The sequence below is a fragment of the Macaca mulatta genome, chromosome 5 (assembly GCF_049350105.2).
Source record: "Macaca mulatta isolate MMU2019108-1 chromosome 5, T2T-MMU8v2.0, whole genome shotgun sequence".
Lineage (NCBI taxonomy): Eukaryota > Metazoa > Chordata > Mammalia > Primates > Cercopithecidae > Macaca > Macaca mulatta.
Window position 1 is genome coordinate 38,764,979 of NC_133410.1, and position 20,683 is coordinate 38,785,661.

Below are 20,683 nucleotides of genomic sequence, written 5' to 3' on the forward strand. Positions count from 1 at the left end.
AGGATAACAAAGGACTCAATGGAGTAAATAAGTAAATAGGCATTCAAATATCAGTAACCTAACAGGCCCTAATACAGCTTTAAGATTTTATTTTTATTTTTATTTTTGAGAGAGAGTCTTGCTCTGTCGCTCAGGCTGCAATGCAGTGGTGCGATCTCAGCTCACTGCAACCTTTACCTCCTGGGTTCAAGCAATTCTCCTGCCTTGGCCTCCTGAGTAGCTGGGATTACAGGCACATGCACCACGCCTGGCTAATTTTTCTGTATATTTAGTAGAGACAGGGTTTCACCATGTTGGCCAAGCTGGTCTCAAACTCCTGACCTCAAATGATCCGCCCACCTCAGCCTCCCAAAGTGCTGGGATTACAGGTGTGAGCCACCGCACCAGCCTAAGATTTTCATTTTAACAGGCAGTGTTAGAACAGAAAAGAAACTTCCCAAGAGGCACTCATTTTAAAAATAAATTATAGCTTAAATTATTATGTGGATTATACCAGCAAAGGCAGAAAGAATTAATGTTTTCCTCCTTTCATGAACCTTGTAAGGCTAGTGTTGAGTGGCTTACAAATGTTATATAATGGACTGTAAATCATCTGCCATATTGATCAATCATGTTTATTTAAGGTTTTCTTAACATTAGAGATTTTTAATGAGAGTATAAAATTAGTAAACAACCATTTCATTTTTTTCTCTCTTCCTATTCTAGCCACATAAGCCAGTTTAATCCATGACACAGATTTCAGCTGTAATTTGCAAAACAATCCAAGAGCTACCACAGTCCCCAAAACTACAGAAAACTGCCATCCACAAATTAACTACCAAGGTAAATGTAAATACAACGTGGTTCTAATTTTCTTTCATACAATCCCAGACAACCTCAAATAACTTTATAAATACCTCATGAAAAAAAGCAATTTAAAAAGCTATCAAATCTATTTAAAATATATAAATGCAGACCTCTCAAATTTCCTTCAATCAGGCCAGAAATTATCACAAACATTATAATCACAGTTACAAACAGAATGAGTGGAATGTTTGTAAGTTTAGGACAACCAAAAAAGCCCCATGTAACTTTTTAAAAATATAATCATTCACTCAAATATACTGTAAATAGGAATGGCAGTAACACAGGAAGCAAAAATAAACTTGCAAGTGAAATTTCTAGAAGCTCATGAAAACAATACCATCCCATATTGCAGATACAAAAGGAAAAACAGTTCTAATGGGGTTAAGAGTACTCTGGTCATCTTCGTTCGTTTGGTCGTGCAAGGTGTTAACTATTTTCACTTCCCATATCACAAAGTTAGTCCACAGGAGGAGCTGGTGGATCTTGTCCCTGGCATTAGAAAAAAATAAATTATTTAACTGACTTTTAAAAAATTTAAAATTTTTAAAAATTTATTTTATTACTTTTTAAAAAATTGACTTATTAAATCCCAGTGCAACCAATCTAACACATAGAGAAAGAACTGAGCAGCAATGCCCCCCACCATCCCATCCCAAATATATGCTTATTTGGACTTTTCATATGTTTTTACACGAGGGAACACTAGATTAAATAACACTGTGATTTTCCACCATTTGTCTCATTTTTCCCTGTAGAATGGAAGAGAGAGGGAATCTGTATAACAGTGATGTTATCACTCCTGCCAGCAACCACATTAGCTGACACACAGTCTGCATTGCATTAATATGGTAATTTTCAAAGTGTCACAGATATAATACTTGCAGGATTATGCATTGACATCTTGACTGGTTAACCAGGAGAATGTAATGGTAAAATTTCCAGGCTTGCTAAACAATTCCGGAATTTTTTTTTTTTCTTTTTTGAGACAGAGTCTCACTCGGTCGCCAGCCCCAGGAGTGATCTTCAAACTAATGAAAGTATCTTCATCCCTCTTGCTAAGGTTGATTGGCTAAGCGAAGTACTGTATATTTAAAATGAAGCTAGGGACTTTTGTTTCTCAATACTGAATGTCTACGAGGAAGCATGTGGCTGCAGTTGCTTCTGGCAGTCATCCTATGACCCTAAGGGGAGCCCATGTTGGAATGAAGTTGATAGTAAGAGGAAAGAAACTGGGTCTTTGATGACACTGTTAAACTTTCTTTTTTTTTTTTTTTTTTTTTTGAGACGGAGTCTCACTGTGTCTCCCAGGCTGGAGTGCAGTGGCGTGATCTCGGCTCACTGCAAGCTCCGCCTCCCGGGTTCACGCCGTTCTCCCGCCTCAGCCTCCCAAGTAGCTGAGACTACAGGCGCCCGCCACCACGCCCGGCTAGTTTTTTGTATTTTTAGTAGAGACAGGGTTTCACCATGTTAGCCAGGATAGTCTCGATCTCCTGACCTCGTGATCCACCCGCCTCGGCCTCCCAAAGTGCTGGGATTACAGGCTTGAGCCACCGCGCCCGGCCAACACTGTTAAACTTTCTTAACACTGACCCTACCTCTGAATTTTTTTGATGTGTAAATCAATGAAGCCACTTGTTTTTTAAACCGCTTTGGATTGACTTTTGCTAACTTGCAATAGAAAGCAAGTGAACTATAAAGGAAAGATCAGAGTTTTTAAGATTCTCAAGATTTTATTTATTTACCCTGAAATGATGTATGAGGCCCGAGTTGGGGGTGATCAGTATTTCTACTTGGAATTAGTCTCAACACATTTTCTTACTTATTCCTAAGATAGTGGAACTACTATTCCTAGAAACACTGGCCTACAATGAATTAAGGTCCAGGAGAGTATAATCTTGCATTTCTGTCACTTTAATAGTTTCTTTTTTTTTTTCCTTGAGACAGTCTCACTCTATCGCCCAGGCTGGAGTACGGTGGTACGATCTCGGCTCACTGCAGCCTCCACCTCCTGCATTCAAGTGATTCACCTGCCTCAGCTTCCCGAGTAGCTGGGATTACAAGCATGTGCCACCACGCCCGGTTAATTTTTTTTTGTATTTTTAGTAGAGACAGGGTTTCACCATGTTGGTCAAGCTGGTCTCCAGCTCCTGACCTCAAATGATCCATCCGCCTCGGCCTCCCAAAGTGCTGGGATTACAGGTGCGAGCCACCGCACCCAGCCCATTTTAATGGTTTCTAAATCAGATTATTGAGAATTCTATTTCTTTAGCTCCAAACATTGAGGAAGTTACTCTTTGATATGAAAGTAACAAAGCTATACAAAGAAAGTAAGAAAGACGGCTAGGGAATAAACACTTTATCAAGACAATATGCAAGCTGTTTTATAAATACTGTCTTCTCCAAGAAAAAACAAAAATACATGTAAAGCTTTTTATATAGTGCTAATAATGCCTTCTTTCTTTCTTTCTTTCTTTCTTTTTTTGTTTTTGAGACGGAGTCTCGCTCTTGCTGCCCAGGCTGGAGTGCAATGGCACGATCTCGCCTCACTGCAACCTCTGCCTTCTGGGTTCAAGCAATTCTCCTGCCGCAGCCTCCTGAGTAGCTGAGATTACAGGCATGAGCCACTGCCTCCGGCCTATAATGCCTTCTTTCTTAAAGTTAGCATGCTATGTATCTTTTTTGTGTATGTTTTTCTTTTCGATTTTTTTTCTTTCTATACTACATATGTTCCACTCCTTTAAAAACAAAGCAAAACACTGACTAATTAACACAGCATATTTGCTTTCTCTTATATAAAAAAATGAGTCTAACTGAACTGATATCAACACCACAACATTGGAGAAAAGAAACAATTATTTCAGGAATTCCACATGGTAAAGGTTGGAAAAGAGAATTAGTGGGATAATTTGGTATTCAACAAGTGAATCTGGCTAGGCACGGTGGCTCATGCCTGTAATCCCAGCACTTTGGGAGGCAAATGCAGGTGGAGCACCTGAGGTCAGGAGTTCGAGACCAGCCTGGCCAAAATGGCGAAACCCCATCTTTACTAAAAATACAAAAATTAGCCAGTTGTGGTGACACACACCTGTAATGCCAGTACTTTGGGAGGCCGAGGCAGGCAGATCACCTGAGGTCAGGAATTTGAGATCACCCTGGCCAACATGGTGAAACCCCATCTCTACTAAAAATCCAAAAATTAGCCAGATGTGGTGCGCACCTGTAATCCCAGCTACTCGGGAAGGGGAGGCAGGAGAATCGCTTGAACCCGGAAGGCAGAGGCTGCAGTGAGCCAAGATTGCACCACTGCACTCCAGCCTGGATGTGACAGAGTGAGACTCCATCTCAAAAACAAACAAACAAAAAAACGAGCAAATCTATCATGGAAATTTTCCCTTTTTTTTTGATGCTCTATCATCTTATAGTTTTTTTAATTATAAATTTTAACATTTTATTTATTTAAATTGACAAAAATTGTATATATTTGTCATATACAACATGTTTTGAAATATGCATACATTTGTAGAATGGCTAAATTGAGGTAATTGGCATATTCATGGAAATTTTTTTTTTTTTTTTTTTTGGAGACGAAGTTTCACTCTTGTCGCCCAGGCTGGAGTGCAATGGCGCGATCTTGGCTCACTGCAACCTCCACCTCCTGGGTTCAAGCAACTGTCTTGCCTTAGCCTCCCAAGTAGCTGGGATTACAGGCGCCCACCACCATGCCCAGCTAATTTTCGTATTTTTAGTAGAAACAAGGTTTCACCATGTTGGCCAGGATAGTCTCGAACTCCTAAACTCAGGTGATCTGCCCATCTCGGCCTCCCAAAGTGCTGGGCTTACAGGCGTGAGCCACCGTGCCCAGCCTCATGGAAATATTTTTAAAGAGATAATATTCAAATTCAATGTTAAAAAAAACACACACATAAATACTGGTTCTGAAAAGGATTAAAAGGAATCCTTTAACAGAGGTTCTTTTTTTTTTTTTGAGACACAATCTCACTCTGTAGCCCAAGCTGGAGTGTGGTGGTGTGATCTTGGCTCACTGCAACCTCTGCCTCCTGAGCTCAAACGATTCTCAAGCCTCAGCTTCCTGAGTAGCTGGGACTATAGGCGCACACCACCATGTCCGGCTAATTTTTTGTATTTTAGTAGAGACGGGGTTTCACCATGTTGCCCAGGGTACCATGTCCGGTTAATTTTTTGTATTTTAGTAGAGACGGGGTTTTACCATGTTGCCCAGGGTGGTCTTGAACACCTGAGATCAGGCGATCTGCCCGCCTTGGCCTCCCAAAGTGCTGGGATTGCAGGTGTGAGCCACTGCGCCTGGCCAACAGAGTTTCTATTAAAGATAGTACTGAAAACTCCCTGTTGGGTCACTTTATCACAGTTTTAATTTAGAAGGTTCTAAAAATGGTTGTAATCATGACTATCAAGATTTATCAACATGAATGATTCTGACCTCTCCTTTTGCCAGCTCAGTTGATTTGTTGTGGTACAGAAATGGAAAATGGGTTTGAGAGAAATAGGATGGGAAAATGAGGAAAATAAAATCAGACAGGCTCAGTGTCTCTACTGAATAGCTAGGACAGAAGGGGGTCAAACATTTGAGCTGAAGCTACTAAGAGTTTAGAGGCTAGAAGCATGAGAGGCAAGGGATCAACTGTGAGGTGGACAGAACTGAGTAGTGGAGGATTGAGATTTAAGCAATATTGCTGTGGATTATGAAATGGATTATTTCATAATGCTTCTCATGCGAGTAAAGATTGGAATTCAAGCCTGGGCAACCTGGCAAAACCCCATCTCTACAAAAAAAAATACAAAAAACTAGCCAAGTGTGCTAGTGCATGCCTGTGGTCCCAGCTACTCAGAAGGGTGAGGTGGGAGGATCACCTGAGCCTGGGAGGTAGAGGCTACAGTGAGCTAAGATCGCACCAATGCACTCCAGCCTGGGCAGCTGAGCAAGACCCTGTCTGAACAACAACAACAAAAAAATTGGAATTCATTTTCAAATTAATTTTCGGCTTCTGGTCTGTGCTTCTTTCTGCATTTAACTCCACAAAGATTAAGCCATCAATTAAATCTTGGAATTGCAAGATTTAATAGAACTACATAGGTAGAATACTCTATGAGTTAAATGTAATTTAACTAATATAGGTATTTTAGTCAAAACCAAGTCCTTCCCTGCCCCAGGTCACATACATTCCCTTACCCAAAAAGCATTTAAAATGTGCAATACTTACATTATGAGGACTGGTTGGCTTTCCAGGTAGGTTGGATCCTCTTAGATTCGGAGGTCTCAGTAAGAACAAGATCAATGCAATAACCATCCAGGCCACTAAGATCATAGTAACACTGATGCCATTATCACCAGAGGGTCCTGGTACTAAAGACAAACAAAAAATGTAGCATGCTCACAACATTGTTAAAAGTAAAAATAAATTCTAATGTTTAAATGTCAGTTTCAAATATTGTGTTAATATAAAAATTGTATTGATAAATTAAAGAAGTACATATTATACCTTCAATTTCCCTTTCCTCCAGTGAGAACATCTAAAAAGTAAATGATGTTAAATAGTCATAAACCAAAACCTAGTAAGTTTTTGTTGTTTTCATTTTTTGAGATGGGGTCTTGCTCTATCAAACAGGCTGGAGTGCGGTGGCTCAATCGTAGCCCACTACAGCCTTAAACTTCTATGCTCATGGGATCCTCTCACCTCAGCCTCCTGAGTAGCTGGGACTACAGGTGTGTGCCACCATGCCCCATGCCCCAAATTTTTAATTTTTGTTTTTAGGAGAAACACTGTGTTGCCTGGGCTGGTTTCTAACAATTGTTTGTTTTTTTTTTTTAGATGGAGTCTCACTCTGTTGCCAAGGCCAGAGTACAGTGGGATGATCTTGGCTCACTGCAACCTCCACCTCCCAGGATCAAGCAATTCTGCCTCAGTCTCCTGAGTAGCTGGGATTACAGGCATGTGCCACCACGCCCAGCTAATTTTTGTATTTCTAGTAGAGACAGGGGTTCACCATGTTGGCCAGGCTGGTCTTGAACTCCTGACCTTAGGTGATCCACCCGCCTTGGCCTCCCAAAGTGCTCGGATTACAGGTGTGAGCCACTGTGTCCAGCCCCACACCCCTAATTTTTTTTTTTTTTAATTTTTAGTAGTGATGACGTCTCACTATGTTGCTTGGACTAGTCTCTAATAAATTTTTTAATAGTACACTAATTCTTAATATTTTGGGGTAACAGAATCATTTGAGAATTTGATAAAAATTAAGAACTCTATTTTAAGAATTCATGGGGTCCTTCAACAGAGGCCTTGCAAGGCAAGCTGGCCATGCCATGTTTGTAGATTAGTGAGGCTAGGGGCCCTAACTTCCCTAAGATCTACTTTTCTAGCTACCTCTGCCCTGTGTCTGGCACCTACATCCTTCATGATTGTTCTTTTTGATCCATTCTGGATTAAAAATAAATATGAAAAGCACTCATGTATACCAAATTCCACAATTTTGCATATAATTGTGGAAGGTTTAAGGACCCACAAAGCCACGAATCCATAGATTTGCTGAGATCTATGAATCTGAGTTAAGACCACAGAAAAAACACTCTCCTTTGGGGGGAAATCTGCATCTTAATTACAGAGGCATCATGAAAAAGAAAGGGAACATCCGGGCTGCATAATATATACATTAAAAGATCCCTTTAATTACAGTCTCAACCAAAGAGATGACTTTGGCCTTCTTTTTCACACAAAGAAGTTGAATTCAGGTCTAGATATTTTAAAATTTAATCAGTTTTTATCTTCTATCAATTTTTTGTCTTCTATTTATCATGAGGAAAAAGCTAGACAGGGATGTATGTAAGTATACAGGTATCAGTTTTTCCTGGCTCCTTGACATAGCCATGTCTTATTTAATTTGAAATAACAAGTGCCTAGCACAGTGCCTGATATGAGGTTAACAAATTTCTAATAAATGAAACATAGATTTTTTATTGAAGTATATTAGAGAACTCAATTTTCAGAAATACAAATGGCCGGATGCGGTGACTCACGCCTATTATCCCAGCATTTTGGGAAGCCAAGATGGGCATATTGCCTGAGCTCAGGAATTCGAGACCAGCCTGGGCAATATGGTGAAACCCCATCTCTGAGGGGAAAGAAAAGGAAAATCCGGCCGGGCGCGGTGGCTCAAGCCTGTAATCCCAGCACTTTGGGAGGCCGAGACAGGCGGATCACGAAGTCAGGAGATCAAGACCATCCTGGCTAACACGGTGAAACCCCGTCTCTACTAAAAATATACAAAAAACTAGCCGGGCGAGGTGGCGGGCGCCTATAGTCCCAGCTACTCGGGAGGCTGAGGCAGGAGAATGGCGGGAACCCGGGAGGCGGAGCTTGCAGTGAGCTGAGATCCGGCCACTGCACTCCAGCCTGGGCGACAGCGCGAGACTCCGTCTCAAAAAAAAAGAAAAAAAAAAGAAAAGGAAAATCCATTAGATAAACAGTTAAGGCTGGGCCCCGAGAAATGCTTGCCTGAAAAATCACAGCTGCTGCAGCTGCACAGTTAAGTCTGGAAAGATAAGGAGCCAGTAAGGCAAAGAAGCCTTTTTGTTCTTTGTATAATTAGTGAGCTCCCAGGAAAAAGTTTCCTCACCTTTTCAGGCATATACACAGTGGGCTCCGTGGGAACTTGTACAGGGAGGAGTGGGGCTTACCTAAAAAAACCCACAGTTACACAAACAAGAGAAGCTGTGCTTTGTGCTTAGAAACAATCCCACAGCTGGAAAAAGGGAGTTGCACAGACAGCTTTACTGATAAGAAAAATTAATCAGTTACAAGGAGGAGAGCAGTTTCTTTTTTTTTCTTCTTTCTTTTTTTTTTTTTTTGAGACGGAGTCTCGCCCTGTCGCCCAAGTTGGAGTGCAGTGGCACGTCAGCTCACTGCAACCTCCACCTCCCGGGTTCAAGTGATTCTCCTGCCGCAGTCTCCCCAGTAGCTGGGATTACAGGTGCCGCCACCATGCCTGGCTAATTTTTTGTATCTTTAGTAGAGATGGGGTTTCACCATGTTGGCCAGGCTGGTCTCAAACTCCTGACCTCATGATCTGCCTGCCTCGGCCTCCCAAAGTGCTGGGATTACAGGCGTGAGCCACTGTGCCTGGCCGCAGTTTCTTATAAAAACATTTTGCATTCAGTTGTAACCAAGCAATCCACTCGGACTCCCCTCTCTGCAGAGAGCTTTCTCTTGCTTATTACATTTTCGCTCAAACTTCACCCTTGTGACCATGCTCCTTAATCATTTTGGAGGTGAGACAAAGAACTCAGGGTGATACCTCACAAGAGAAACTGTTATATTAAGGTGCATTAGTGAGACTGCAAAATCTCTACGAAAATTAGCCAGGTGTGGTGGCGTGTGCCTATAGTCCCAGCTACCCGGAAGGCTGAGGCACGAGAATTGCTTGAACCCAGGAGGCAGAGGTTGCAGTGAGCTCAGATTACACCACTGCACTCCAGCCTGGGCGAGAGAGCAAGACCCTGTCTCAACCAAAACAAAACGAAACAAAACAAAACCAAAAGAAAACAACAACAACAACAACAACAACAAAATGAAAAGAAAGAAAAAAAATTATAGATTAGATTTCTAGAGGAAAATGTAGTATCCCTAGGTGATTACTAAAATAGCTTGTCAAGACTACAGCTGTTTGGTTTTGATCTCCTTGACTCAGGAAAAAGTAAAAGAAATCCAGACAAGATGTTGAAACTAATCTGATACACTGCATTGGGGTCAGTGGGTCCAGGGCCCAATTCCACAAAAGGAAAGGAATTGGTGGCACTGCTGAGGCCAAAAGGCTAGTGATAAAAGGAGACAAAGTCAAGTTAAGAGTTGCACTGGCCCTGCTGCAAAGAAGTCTTATGGCAAACAAATTAGCACAAAATATACATAAAAAAGAGCTGAGCTGTCCCAAGGCAGGATGGACAGAAATGCTTGTAGCCTCTGTTCCAACCCCAGTCAGTTCCCTAGAAACAGCTAAACAGGCCGGGCATGGCAGCTCATATCTGTAATCCCAGCACTTTGGGAGGCCAAGGCAGGCAGATCCCTTGAACTCAGGAGTTTGAGACCAGCCTGGGCAACATGACAAAAACCCATCTCTACAAAAAATTTTTTTAAAAATTAGCCAGGTGTGCTGGTGTGCACCTGCGGTCCCAGCTACTCAGGAGGCTGAAGTGGGAGGATGGCCTGAGCCCAGGAGGTGGACGTTGCAGTGAGCTGTAATTGCACCAGTGCACTCCAGCCTGGGCAACAGAGCCAGACCCTGTCTCAAAACTGAAACAAAAACAAACCACTTTCTTCCATTGTCTTCTGTGTCATTCCCACTGTCTGATCTAACAGTTGGATACTCCTCCATCAATAATTCTCTATTTCTTTTTCTTTATATCAACAGTTCTTTTTCTCTCTCTCTCTCTCTTTTTTATTCAAGATGGAGTCTCGCTCCGTCACCAGGCTGGAGTGCAGTGGCGCGATCTCGGCTCACTGCAACCTCTGCCTCCCGGGTTTTATTTGTAGTAGAGATGGGATTTCACCATGTTGTCCAGGCTGGTCTCAAACTCCTGACCTCAGGTGATCCACCTGCCTTGGCCTCCGAAAATGCTGGGATTACAGGCGTCAGCCACTGCAACTGGCCAACATCAAGAGTTCTTAAACGATGGTATACATCAGAGTCACCTGAAAACTTCTTAAAAATGCAGAAATCGAGGCCGGGCGCGGTGGCTCAAGCCTGTAATCCCAGCACTTTGGGAGGCCGAGACGGGCGGATCACAAGGTCAGGAGATCGAGACCATCCTGGCTAACATGGTGAAACCCCGTCTCTACTAAAAATACAAAAAACTAGCCGGGCGAGGTGGCGGGCGCCTGTAGTCCCAGCTACTCGGGAGGCTGAGGCCGGAGAATGGCGTAAACCCGGGAGGCGGAGCTTGCAGTGAGCTGAGATCCGGCCACTGCACTCCAGCCTGGGCGACAGAGCGAGACTCCGTCTCAAAAAAAAAAAAAAAAAAAAAATGCAGAAATCTGGGAAACACAAGGTCAAGAGATCACCCGGGAGGCAGAGGTTGCAGTGAGCCGAGATCGCGCCACCACACTCCAGCCTGGTGACAGAGCGAGACTCCGTCTCAAACAAAACAAAACAAAACAAAATGCAAAAATCCCACCTTCCATTTAACATATTCAGTACTTTAGTATTCCAAACAAAAATCATGAGCATCTCCCCCTGCCCTACCCCTTTCCACCCCAACTACCAAACTGGATTTCCATTCATCCAGTTGCCCAGGGCAGAAACCTAAGAAAACACCTTTTTTTCCTCTCAACAACCCTGTATTTAATCCATTATGAAGTTTCTTGCAATTTTTCCTCCTAAATATCACTTGTATCTGCCTACTTTTAGCTCCATGTCCCCTCCTGCTCAAGCTACCATCACCTCTTATCTGGTCTACTGCAGTGGCCTCTTAAGGGATCTCCCTATATCTACTCCTGCTTCCCCTGTGTTCTATATTGTCTCCAGAGTGATTTGTTTTTCTTTTTTTAAAAGCAAATACATGTTGAGTGTCCCTATGTGAAATGCTTGGGTATACAAGTGTTTCAGAATTGAGATTTTTTTCAGATTTGGGGATATATGCAATACACTTACTGGTTCAGCAGCCCTAATCCTAAAATCCAAAATCTGAAATGTTCCAATGAGTATTTCCTTTGAGCATCGTGTCAGCACTGAATAAGTTTCAGATTTTGGAGAATTTCAGATTTTCAGGTTAGGGATATTCAACCTATACTATTATTTTTATTTTAAATAATAGTTCAGGCCAGACCTGATGGGGCTCATGCCTGTAATCCCAGCACTTTAGGAGGCCAAGGCAGGAACATCCCTTGAGCTCAGGAGCTCAAGACCAGCCTGGGCAAAATGGCTGGTGTTGAACTTCTGGCCTCATGCAATCCTCCTGCCTGGGTTTCCCAAAGAGCTGAGAAAAACTTCTGGAGCTTAAGAGAGTTAAACCTCAGATTCCAAGTTTACTAATTCATATTTCTAGACAAACGATACCTGATCCTTTTTTAGAATCTCATGCCGGGCACCGTGGCTCACGCCTGTCGTCCCAGCACTTGGGAGGGTAAGGCGAGTGCATCACCTGAGGTCTGGAGTTCAACACCAGTCTGGCCAACGTGGTAAAAAACAAACAAACAAAAAGTCTCTACTAAAAATACAAAAATTAGCCAGGCATGGTGGCGCATGCCTGTAATCCCAGCTACTCGGGGTGTTGTGGTGGAAGAATTGCTCGAACCCAGAAGACGGAGGTTGCAGTGAGCCGAGATCATGCCACTGCACTCCAGCCTGGGTAACATAGTGAGACTCCATCTCAACAACAACAACAAAATAGTAATGTCCACTTCTTTTTTAGAATCTCACAATAGTAATAAGACTCTTAGTTCCCTTAACTATCTCCTAGCTTGGTTCCTATTGCAGGTTTTCCTGCTTGCTTATCGCTTCCAGAAAAGTCTGCTTAAAACTGTTCTTGGCTGGGTACAGTGGCTCATGGCTGTGATCTCAGCACTCTAGGAGGCTGAGGCAGGAGGATCCTTGGAGCCCAGGCATTTGAGACCAGCCTGGGCAACATAGTGAGACCCCTGTCTCCACAAAAAAATTAAAAAATTAGCTGGGTGTGGTGGTGCAGGCCTGTAATCTCAGCTACTTGGGAGGCTGAGGTGGGAGGATCACTTAAGCCCAAGTGGTCAAGGCTGCAGTGAATTGTAATCACACAACTGCACTCCAGCCTGGGTGGCAGAGATAGACCCTGTCTCAACCCCAAAACAAACAAACAAACAAACAAACAAACAATCCCCTCTGTTCTTAACACATCTCTGCTGATTAACGTGATAACTCAGTTTCCACTGCCTACTGTTTCAACTCTGGGTTTTTGTTTTTGTTTTTATTGAGTCAGTGTCTCCCTCTGTCTCCCAGGCTGCAGTGCAGTGGCACAATCACAACCCACTGCAACCTTTGCCTCCCAGGCTCAAGTGATCCCTTCACCTCAGCCTCCTGAGTAGCTGGGACTATAGGAGTATGCCACCATGCCTGATTAATTTTTTAATATTTTTAAAACTTTTATTTATTTTTTAGAAACAGGGTCTCACTGTGTTACCCAGGCTGATCTCAAATTCCTGAGCTCAAGTGATCTGCCCACCTTGGCCTCCCAAAGTTCTGGGATTACAGGCATGAGCCACCTCACCTGGCCCTAAGTTTTGTATTTTTAGTAGAGACGGCGTTTTGCCATGTTGCCAAGGCTTGTCTTGAACTCCTGAGCTCAAGCAATCCACCCACCTGAGCCTTGCAAAGTGCCAGGATTATAAGCATGAGCTACTGTGCCCAGCAATTCTAAATTCTTTAGCTCAGCCTTTCCTCATATGATTTGGCCTTACTCATCTAATCTTACCTCTTACCACTTCTCAGAAAATGCATCCGCTGCTCTAGTCACGCCCCATACCTCTTCTTTATTTATTTATTTATTTATTTAGAGACAGAGTTTCACTCTTGCTGGCCAGGCTAGAGTGCAACGGCACGATCTCTGCTCACTGCAACCTCCGCCTCTCAGGTTCAAGTGATTCTCTTGCCTCAGCCTCCTGAGTAGCTGGGATTACAGGTGCGCACCACCACACCCAGCTAGTTTTTTGTATTTTTAGTAGAGACAAGGTTTCACCATGTTGACCAGGCTGGTCTCGAACTCCTGATCTCAGGTGATCCACCCACCTCAGCCTCCCAAAGTGATGGGATTACAGGAATAAGCCACCGCCCCTGGCCCCTCTTCTTTCTTTAGCCAATGATTCCCTGGCCTGGCTATGCATCAGAATAGCCTGTGACAGTATCAACACCACAGATTCTAAGGCACTGCCTAAGACCATCTGATTCAGGAGCAGCTTTGGGGTGGAAACAGGAACCAACGATATTTTTTAAAAGCTTTCCAAATGAATCTGATGCAACAGTTGAATGCGAACTTGTCTGGCAGCATTTGCCAACTATGCAAATTCAGTCTTCCTGGGTTACTCATTATTTCCCTGTCTAGCATGTTGTTACAACTAACTCCATTTATCCACCTATATGCTATATCCCTCTTCCATAAAAATCTCCATTTCCTCCACCCACTTTTTCCTCTGCCTTCTCTGGACTAGTGTAGCATTTCTAGTTTGAAGGAAAGGTTTCCTGTCTCTCCTAATTAACTTTTTAAGAACTGAGACCATCTCATAGCTGTTTGACTATACCATCTCTTAGATATATAATCCCTGAGCCTCGGTTTCTTTTTCTTTTTCTTCTTTCCTTCTTCCTTCCTTCCTTCCTCTTCTTCCTTCTTCTTCTTCCTCTTCTTTTACTCTTCCTCTTCTTCTATTATTATTATTATCATTTTGAGACAGAGTCTTGTTCTGTCACCAGGCTGGAGTGCAGTGGCACAATCTTGGCTCACTGCAACCTCCGCCTCCCAGTTTCAAGTGATTCCCCTGCCTCAGCCTCCCGACTAGCTGGGACTACAGGTGTGTACCACCATGCCAGGCTAATTTTTTGTATTTTAGTAGAAACGGCTTTTCACCATGTTGGCCAGGATGGTCTCGATCTCCTGACCTCGTGATTCGCCCGCCTGGGCCTCCCAAAGTGCTGGGATTACAGGTGTGAGCTACTGTGCCCAGCCGAGCCTCAGTTTCTTTACCAGTGAAGTGGAAGTATTTCCATCATCTCAGAGCAGCTACGACAATTGAAATGGTCAATACATGACAAGCGGTTAGCGAAGTGCCTGGTACACAGCAGGTAGTCAATAAACATTATCCATTAACTTTGGGAGGCAGAGGGAGGCGGATCACCTGAGGTCAGGAGTTTGAAACCAGCCTGGCTAACATGGTGAAACCTCGTCTCTACTGAAAATATAAAACTTAGCGGGGTGTGGTGGCACGGGTCTGTAATCCCAGTTACTCGAGAGGCTGAGGCAGGAGAATCTCTTGAACCTGGGAGGTGGAGGTTGCAGTGAGCCGAGACTGCGCCACTGCACTCCAGCCTGGGTGACAGAGTGAGATTCTGTCTCCGTAAGAAAAAAAAACAAAAAACACCATATCCATTACCAGTATTAGGATCAATTAGAATACAGAAAAGTGATAACGGGATGGAAGGAGCACAACACTTGGTAACTAACTGGACTGGTGGGAGGAGGAGGAAGAAAAATTAGTGAAGGATGCCTCTAAAATTTTCTGAAGGGTAACAGCATGTGTTAGAATTTCTCTACTTAAAAAGCTAAATGGAAACAGTTTTCCTGACCTCCAAGGTTTGATAACATCATTTTCTCCTATCCTCCAGTAATTCACGGCCCATCTCAGAATAGGATATTAGGTGAACCAATTAAAGTAGAACTTCTTGGTCACAGCCAGTCGTTTTCTGTTTACAGCAGTCCCATGAAATTGAGATTGACTTTGGGATGTACTATCACATGGGCATAGCATGCAAGATTATTAACAAAAAACTGGAAACAAACCTAAACGTCTGCCAAGAGTGCCTGATTAATAAATTATGGTACATCTATACAATGGAATTATTATAAAGCTGTAAACAATTTTTGAGGAAAGTCTCTATGAGGTATGCTTTTTTTGACACACACAAAAAAAAAAAAAAAAAAAAAAGAAAGCAGGTGAAGAATGGTGTCTAAAAAGGGGAGACAAGGCTGGGCACAGTGGCTCAAGCCTATAATCCCAGCACTTTGAGAGGCCAAGGCAGGCGGATCACTTGAGGTCAGGAGTTCAAGACCAGCTTCGCCAACATAATGAAACCCCCTCTGTACTAAAAATACAAAAACTAGCCGGGTGTAGTGGCTCATGCCTGTAATCCTAGCTACTCGGGAGGCTGAGGCATGAGAATCACTTGAATTTGGGAGGCAGAGGTTGCAGTGAGCCAGGATGGCACAACGGCACTCTAGCCTGGGCGACAGAGACAAATAATTTACAGTTGCTTGTACATGTACAAAGACACTCTGGAAAGATACAGAGAAGACCAATAATGCCTGGAGAAAGGATCTGGGTAGTTGGGAGAATATGAGGCAAGACAACTCTTCACTGTATACTAATTAACTTCTTGATTTTTGAACCTTATGTAAAAAGTTAATAGAATTAAACAAAAAAAGTAACCTAAAGTATCTTGGGGTTGAAAACACTAGGTATCTGAACTGACTTAGACTCCTTAAAATATTTAGGGACAGGAAATAAGAGGGTCACTGTAGGCTTTCTGTGATTATTCACAGTCCCTTATGACAAGACCTACTCTTTAGAAAGTCTCAGAACACAGGAAAACGAGACTTGGACTGGCCTACTCACACTCCCTGACACTGCATGCAGCTGATAAATATGAACATCAGGAGTGGCTTTTTTTTCGTCTAAGACGGGGTCTCTAGGAACTCCCTATATATTATTTACTTTAAGAAGTTAAGTATTTTTCACTTTATGGCCTGGAAAGATATCAAATCATAAAAATGTAGAGGGACTTTATACACCAAAATATAGCATTTCCTATTTTGCTTATGCATTAAGTTTTTGGTTACAAGCAAACATGAGTAGAGTTGATGGTCAGAGACCTCACAAATAAAATGCCAAATGGAATATTCACAATGCAGTCGTTAACTTAGCTGGACACCAAGAAGATGAAAAGGTAGAGACAGGCTCTAAGAGCTGACCCATCCCGAGAGATTATTTGTATAAACTTATATAGGTTTCCACTGGGGAAAGCAAAAACAGAATAGCAGTGAACATGGACAATACACCAGTATGCTCTAACCCTGTAATTTTTGGTCCCATATAGTAATTACATTGTCCTAAGCATAGCTACCAGTTTTCAAAAAGCTGAGTCAAGGGTGATCTCTATCATTCCCTAATGTAGATCTGTTATCCTACTACAGGCTGAGTATTCCTACTCTAAAAATCCAGAATGCTCCAAAATCCAAAACTTTTTTTTTTTTTTTTTTTTTTTTGAGACAGTCTTGCTTAGTCGCCCAGGCTGGAGTGCAATGGCGCGATCTCGGCTCACTGCAAGCTCCACCTCCCGGGTTCACGCCATTCTCCTGCCTCAGCCTCCCGAGTAGCTGGGACTACAGGCGCCCGCCGCCTCGCCCGGCTAATTTTTTGCATTTTTAGTAGAAGCGGGGTTTCACCGTGTTAGCCAGGATGGTCTCAATCTCCTGACCTCGTGATCCGCCCGCCTCGGCCTCCCAAAGTGCCGGGATTACAGGCGTGAGCCACCGCGCCCGGCCCAATCCAAAACTTTTTGAGAGCTGACATCATGCTCAAAAGAAATGCTTATCAGAACATTTCACATTTTCAGCTTAGGGATGGTCAACAGGTAAATGAATCTAAAAAAATGTGAAACCGAATACCCTTCTGGCTCCAAGCATTTCAAATAAGGGATATTCAACCTATACTTTCATATTGTGTTCTGCGAGGGTGCCCCCTGGTGTTACTTCAGATTAGTGTTTTTTAGAGAAAGATAACCTGAATGGAAAGCATCCTCTCTTTTGTTTAAAGGATTCTATTAAAAAAGAAATACATGACATTTTAAGCAGGGGGCTAAGGGAAGCCTCACTAAGAAGGCACTCTAGAGTAAAGAAGTAAAAGTGAGGGTGTCATTTGTGAGATTATCTGAAAGAAGCACATTTCAGGCAGAAGGAACAGTGAGAACTCCTGATTCAGGAGCCTGTGGGATGTTCATGGAGGCCAACGTGGCTGAAGTGGAGAGACCTGGGATTGGTGGTATAGCGAGGTGGGATGTAAGAAAAAGATTAGGCTGGGTGCGGTGGCTCACGCCTGTAATCCCAGCACTTTGGGAAGCTGAGGTGGGAGAATCACTTGAGGCCAGGAGTTGAAGACCAGCCTGGGCAACATAATGAGATCCTATCTCTACAACATAAAAAACAAACAAACAAACAAAAATCAGCCAAGTGTAGTGCCACACACCTGTGGTCCCAGCTACTCAGAAGGCTGAGGTGGGAGGACTGCTTGAGCCCAAGGGGTTGAGGTTGCAGTAAGCCATGATTGCACCACTTCACTCCAGCCTGGGCAACAGAGTGAGACTCTGTCTCCAGAAAAGAAAATAAAAAGATTAAATCAAAAGAGTAACAGGATTCAGATCATGTTGGCCTTATAGGTCATAATAAGAACCTTCGCTTCTATTACATATTAAATAGAAAACCACTGAAGGGGCTTTTTTTTTTTTTTTTTTTTGAGACAGGGTCTCACTCTGTCACCCAGGTTGGAGTGCAGTGGCTCAATTACAGCTCACTGCAGCCTCAACCTCCTAGGCTCAAGTGATCCTCCCAACTCAGCATCCAGAGTAGCTGGGCATAGGCACAGGCTACCATGTCTAGCTAAGTTTTATATCATTTCAACATGTTGCTCACGCTGGTCTTGAACTCCTGAGCCCAAGTAATCTGCCTGCTTTGGCCTCCTGAAATAGGATTACAAGTGTGAGCCACTGAGCCCAGCCACCTCTGAAGAGTTTTGAGCAAAATGCAGATGATATCTGACTCTCATTTTGACAGAACCACTCTATCTGTTGTGTCCTGAAGAAGGAGAAACAGAAAGACAGTGATATGGTTTGGCTGTGTCCCCACCCAAATTTCATCTTGAATTGTAACTCCCACAATTCCCATATGTCGTGGGAGGAACCTGGTGGGAGGTGATTGAATTATGGGAGCAGGTCTTTCCTGCGCTGTTCTCATGATAGTAAGTCTCACGAGATCTTATGGTTTTAAAAAGGGGAGTTTCCCTGTACAAGCTCTCTTCTCTTGTCTGCCACCATGTGAGACGTGCCTTTCACCTTCCGCCGTGACTGTGAGGCCTCCCCAGACATGTGGAATTGTAAGCCCAATAAACCCTTTTCTTCTGTAAATTGCCCTGTCTTGGGTATGTCTTTATTAGCAGTGTGAAAACGGACCAATACAGACTAATTAGACAGACTAATACAACAGAACCTGTTGCAATAATCTGTTAACATATGAGATGATGATGGCCTAGAACAGGGAGGAGGCAGTGCGATAGTGAGAAGTGGTAGAATTTTGGATGTATCTTCAAGGTTGTGCTTGCTGAAAGGTGACTGAACAGTGTAAGAAAAAGGGAAGCCAAGGATGAGTCTTAGAAGGATAGAACTGCCATTAACTGTTATAGGAAGGATCTCGAGAGGAGCAGAAATTCTTAAGATGTTGAGTTTGAGGCACCTTGTGAGACATCCCAGTGGAAATGCCCAAAAGACAGTCATCAGCATACACGTAATGAGTCATGAGACCAGATGAGATCACCAAGCGAGTGAGTGTCTAGAAAGGGAAATGATCCAGGGGCTGAGTCCTGGAGCATTCCAAAAATAAAAGCTAAGAGGTCAGGGGGACAGACAGAGGCACCAAGAAAGAAGACAGCAGGTAGAAAGACACAATGCAGCCAGGCACGGTGGCTCACGCCTATAATCCCAGCACTTTGGGAGGACGAGGTGGGTGGATCACCTGAGGTCAGGAGTTCAAGACCAGTCTTGGCAACATAGGGAAACCCTGTGTCTACTAAAAAATACAAAAATTAGGCCAGGCACAGTGGTTCACACCTGTAATCCCAGCATTTTAGGAGGCCGAGGCAGGTGGATCACGAGGTCAAGAGATCTAGACCATTCTGGCCAACATGGTGAAACCCTGTCTCTACTAAAAGTACAAAAATTAGCTGGTGTGGTGGCACGCGCCTGTAGTCCCAGGTACTCAGGAGGCTGAGGCAGGAGAATCGCTTGAACCCGGGAGGTGGAGATTGCAGTGAGCTGAGATTGCACCACTGTGCTCCAGCCTGGTGACAGTGTGAGACTGTCTCAAAAAAAAAAAAAAAAAAAAAATAGCTGGGGATGCTGGCACACGCCTGTAATCCCAGCTACTCAGGATGCTGAGGCAGGAGAACTGCTTGAATCCAGGAGGTGGAGGTTGCAGTGCGCTATCATGCCATTGGGCTCCAGCTTGGGCGACAAAAGCAAGACTCCATCTCAAAAGAAAGAAAGAAAAAAAAAATTAGCCGGGCATGGTGACATGCTCCTGTAGTCCCAGCTACTCAAAAGGCTGAATGGGAGGTTTACTTGAACCTGTAAGGTCAAGGCTGCAGTGAGCCGTGTTTGCTCCACTACACTCAAGCCCGGGTGACAAAGTGAGACCCTGTCTCAGAACAAAACAAAAAACAAACAAAAACACCCCAAACCATATTCAGTGCCAAATGCTAACGCCCAAATAGATTGTATAAATAAGAACATACGGGCTGGGCAAGGTAGCGCACCTCTGTAATCCCAGCACTTTAGGAGGCGGAGGTGGGTGGATCACTTGAGGTCAGGAGTTCGAGACCAGCCTGGCCAACATGGCGAAACCCCGGCTCTACTAAAAATACAAAAAATTAGCCAGGTGTGTTAGTGCATTCCTGTAATCCTGGCTACTTGGGAGGCTGAGGCAGGAGAATAGCTTGAGCCTAGGAGGCGGAAGTTGCAGTGAGCTGAGATCGCGCCACTACACTCCAGCCTGGGCAACAGAGCAAGACTCCATCTCAAAAAAAAAAAAAAATATATATATATATATACACACACACATTTATATATGTCTTCACCATTTACTCTTTGGTCTGTGTTTTAACAACGTTGAATCTACCCAGCAGCTGCTTCTAGGACTAAACGAATAAATGACATTTCTGATATCACAATGATTAAACACTGTTCTAAAACAATGGAATAACATCTGTGAAAAGGGGAAGAGTAAAAAAATAAGACAATGGAATGTATA

General features: G+C 43.3%; 1 protein-coding gene across 4 annotated transcripts in view; it reads right to left on the reverse strand.

Annotated features, from left to right (window-relative positions):
* Positions 1-600: 600 nt before the first annotated feature.
* The window catches only part of SMIM14 (small integral membrane protein 14), an 80,355-nt gene continuing 60,272 nt past the window's right edge, over positions 601-20,683 (reverse strand). For all 4 annotated transcript variants that reach the window (XM_015138214.3, XM_015138213.3, XM_078003240.1 and 1 more), the window contains exons 4-5: positions 6,087-6,229; positions 601-1,335 (exon numbers count right to left, since the gene is read on the reverse strand). In XM_015138214.3, the coding sequence (XP_014993700.1) occupies positions 1,303-1,335; positions 6,087-6,229 (176 nt within the window). In that variant the 3' untranslated portion in view covers positions 601-1,302. The remainder of the gene's footprint in view (positions 1,336-6,086; positions 6,230-20,683) is intronic.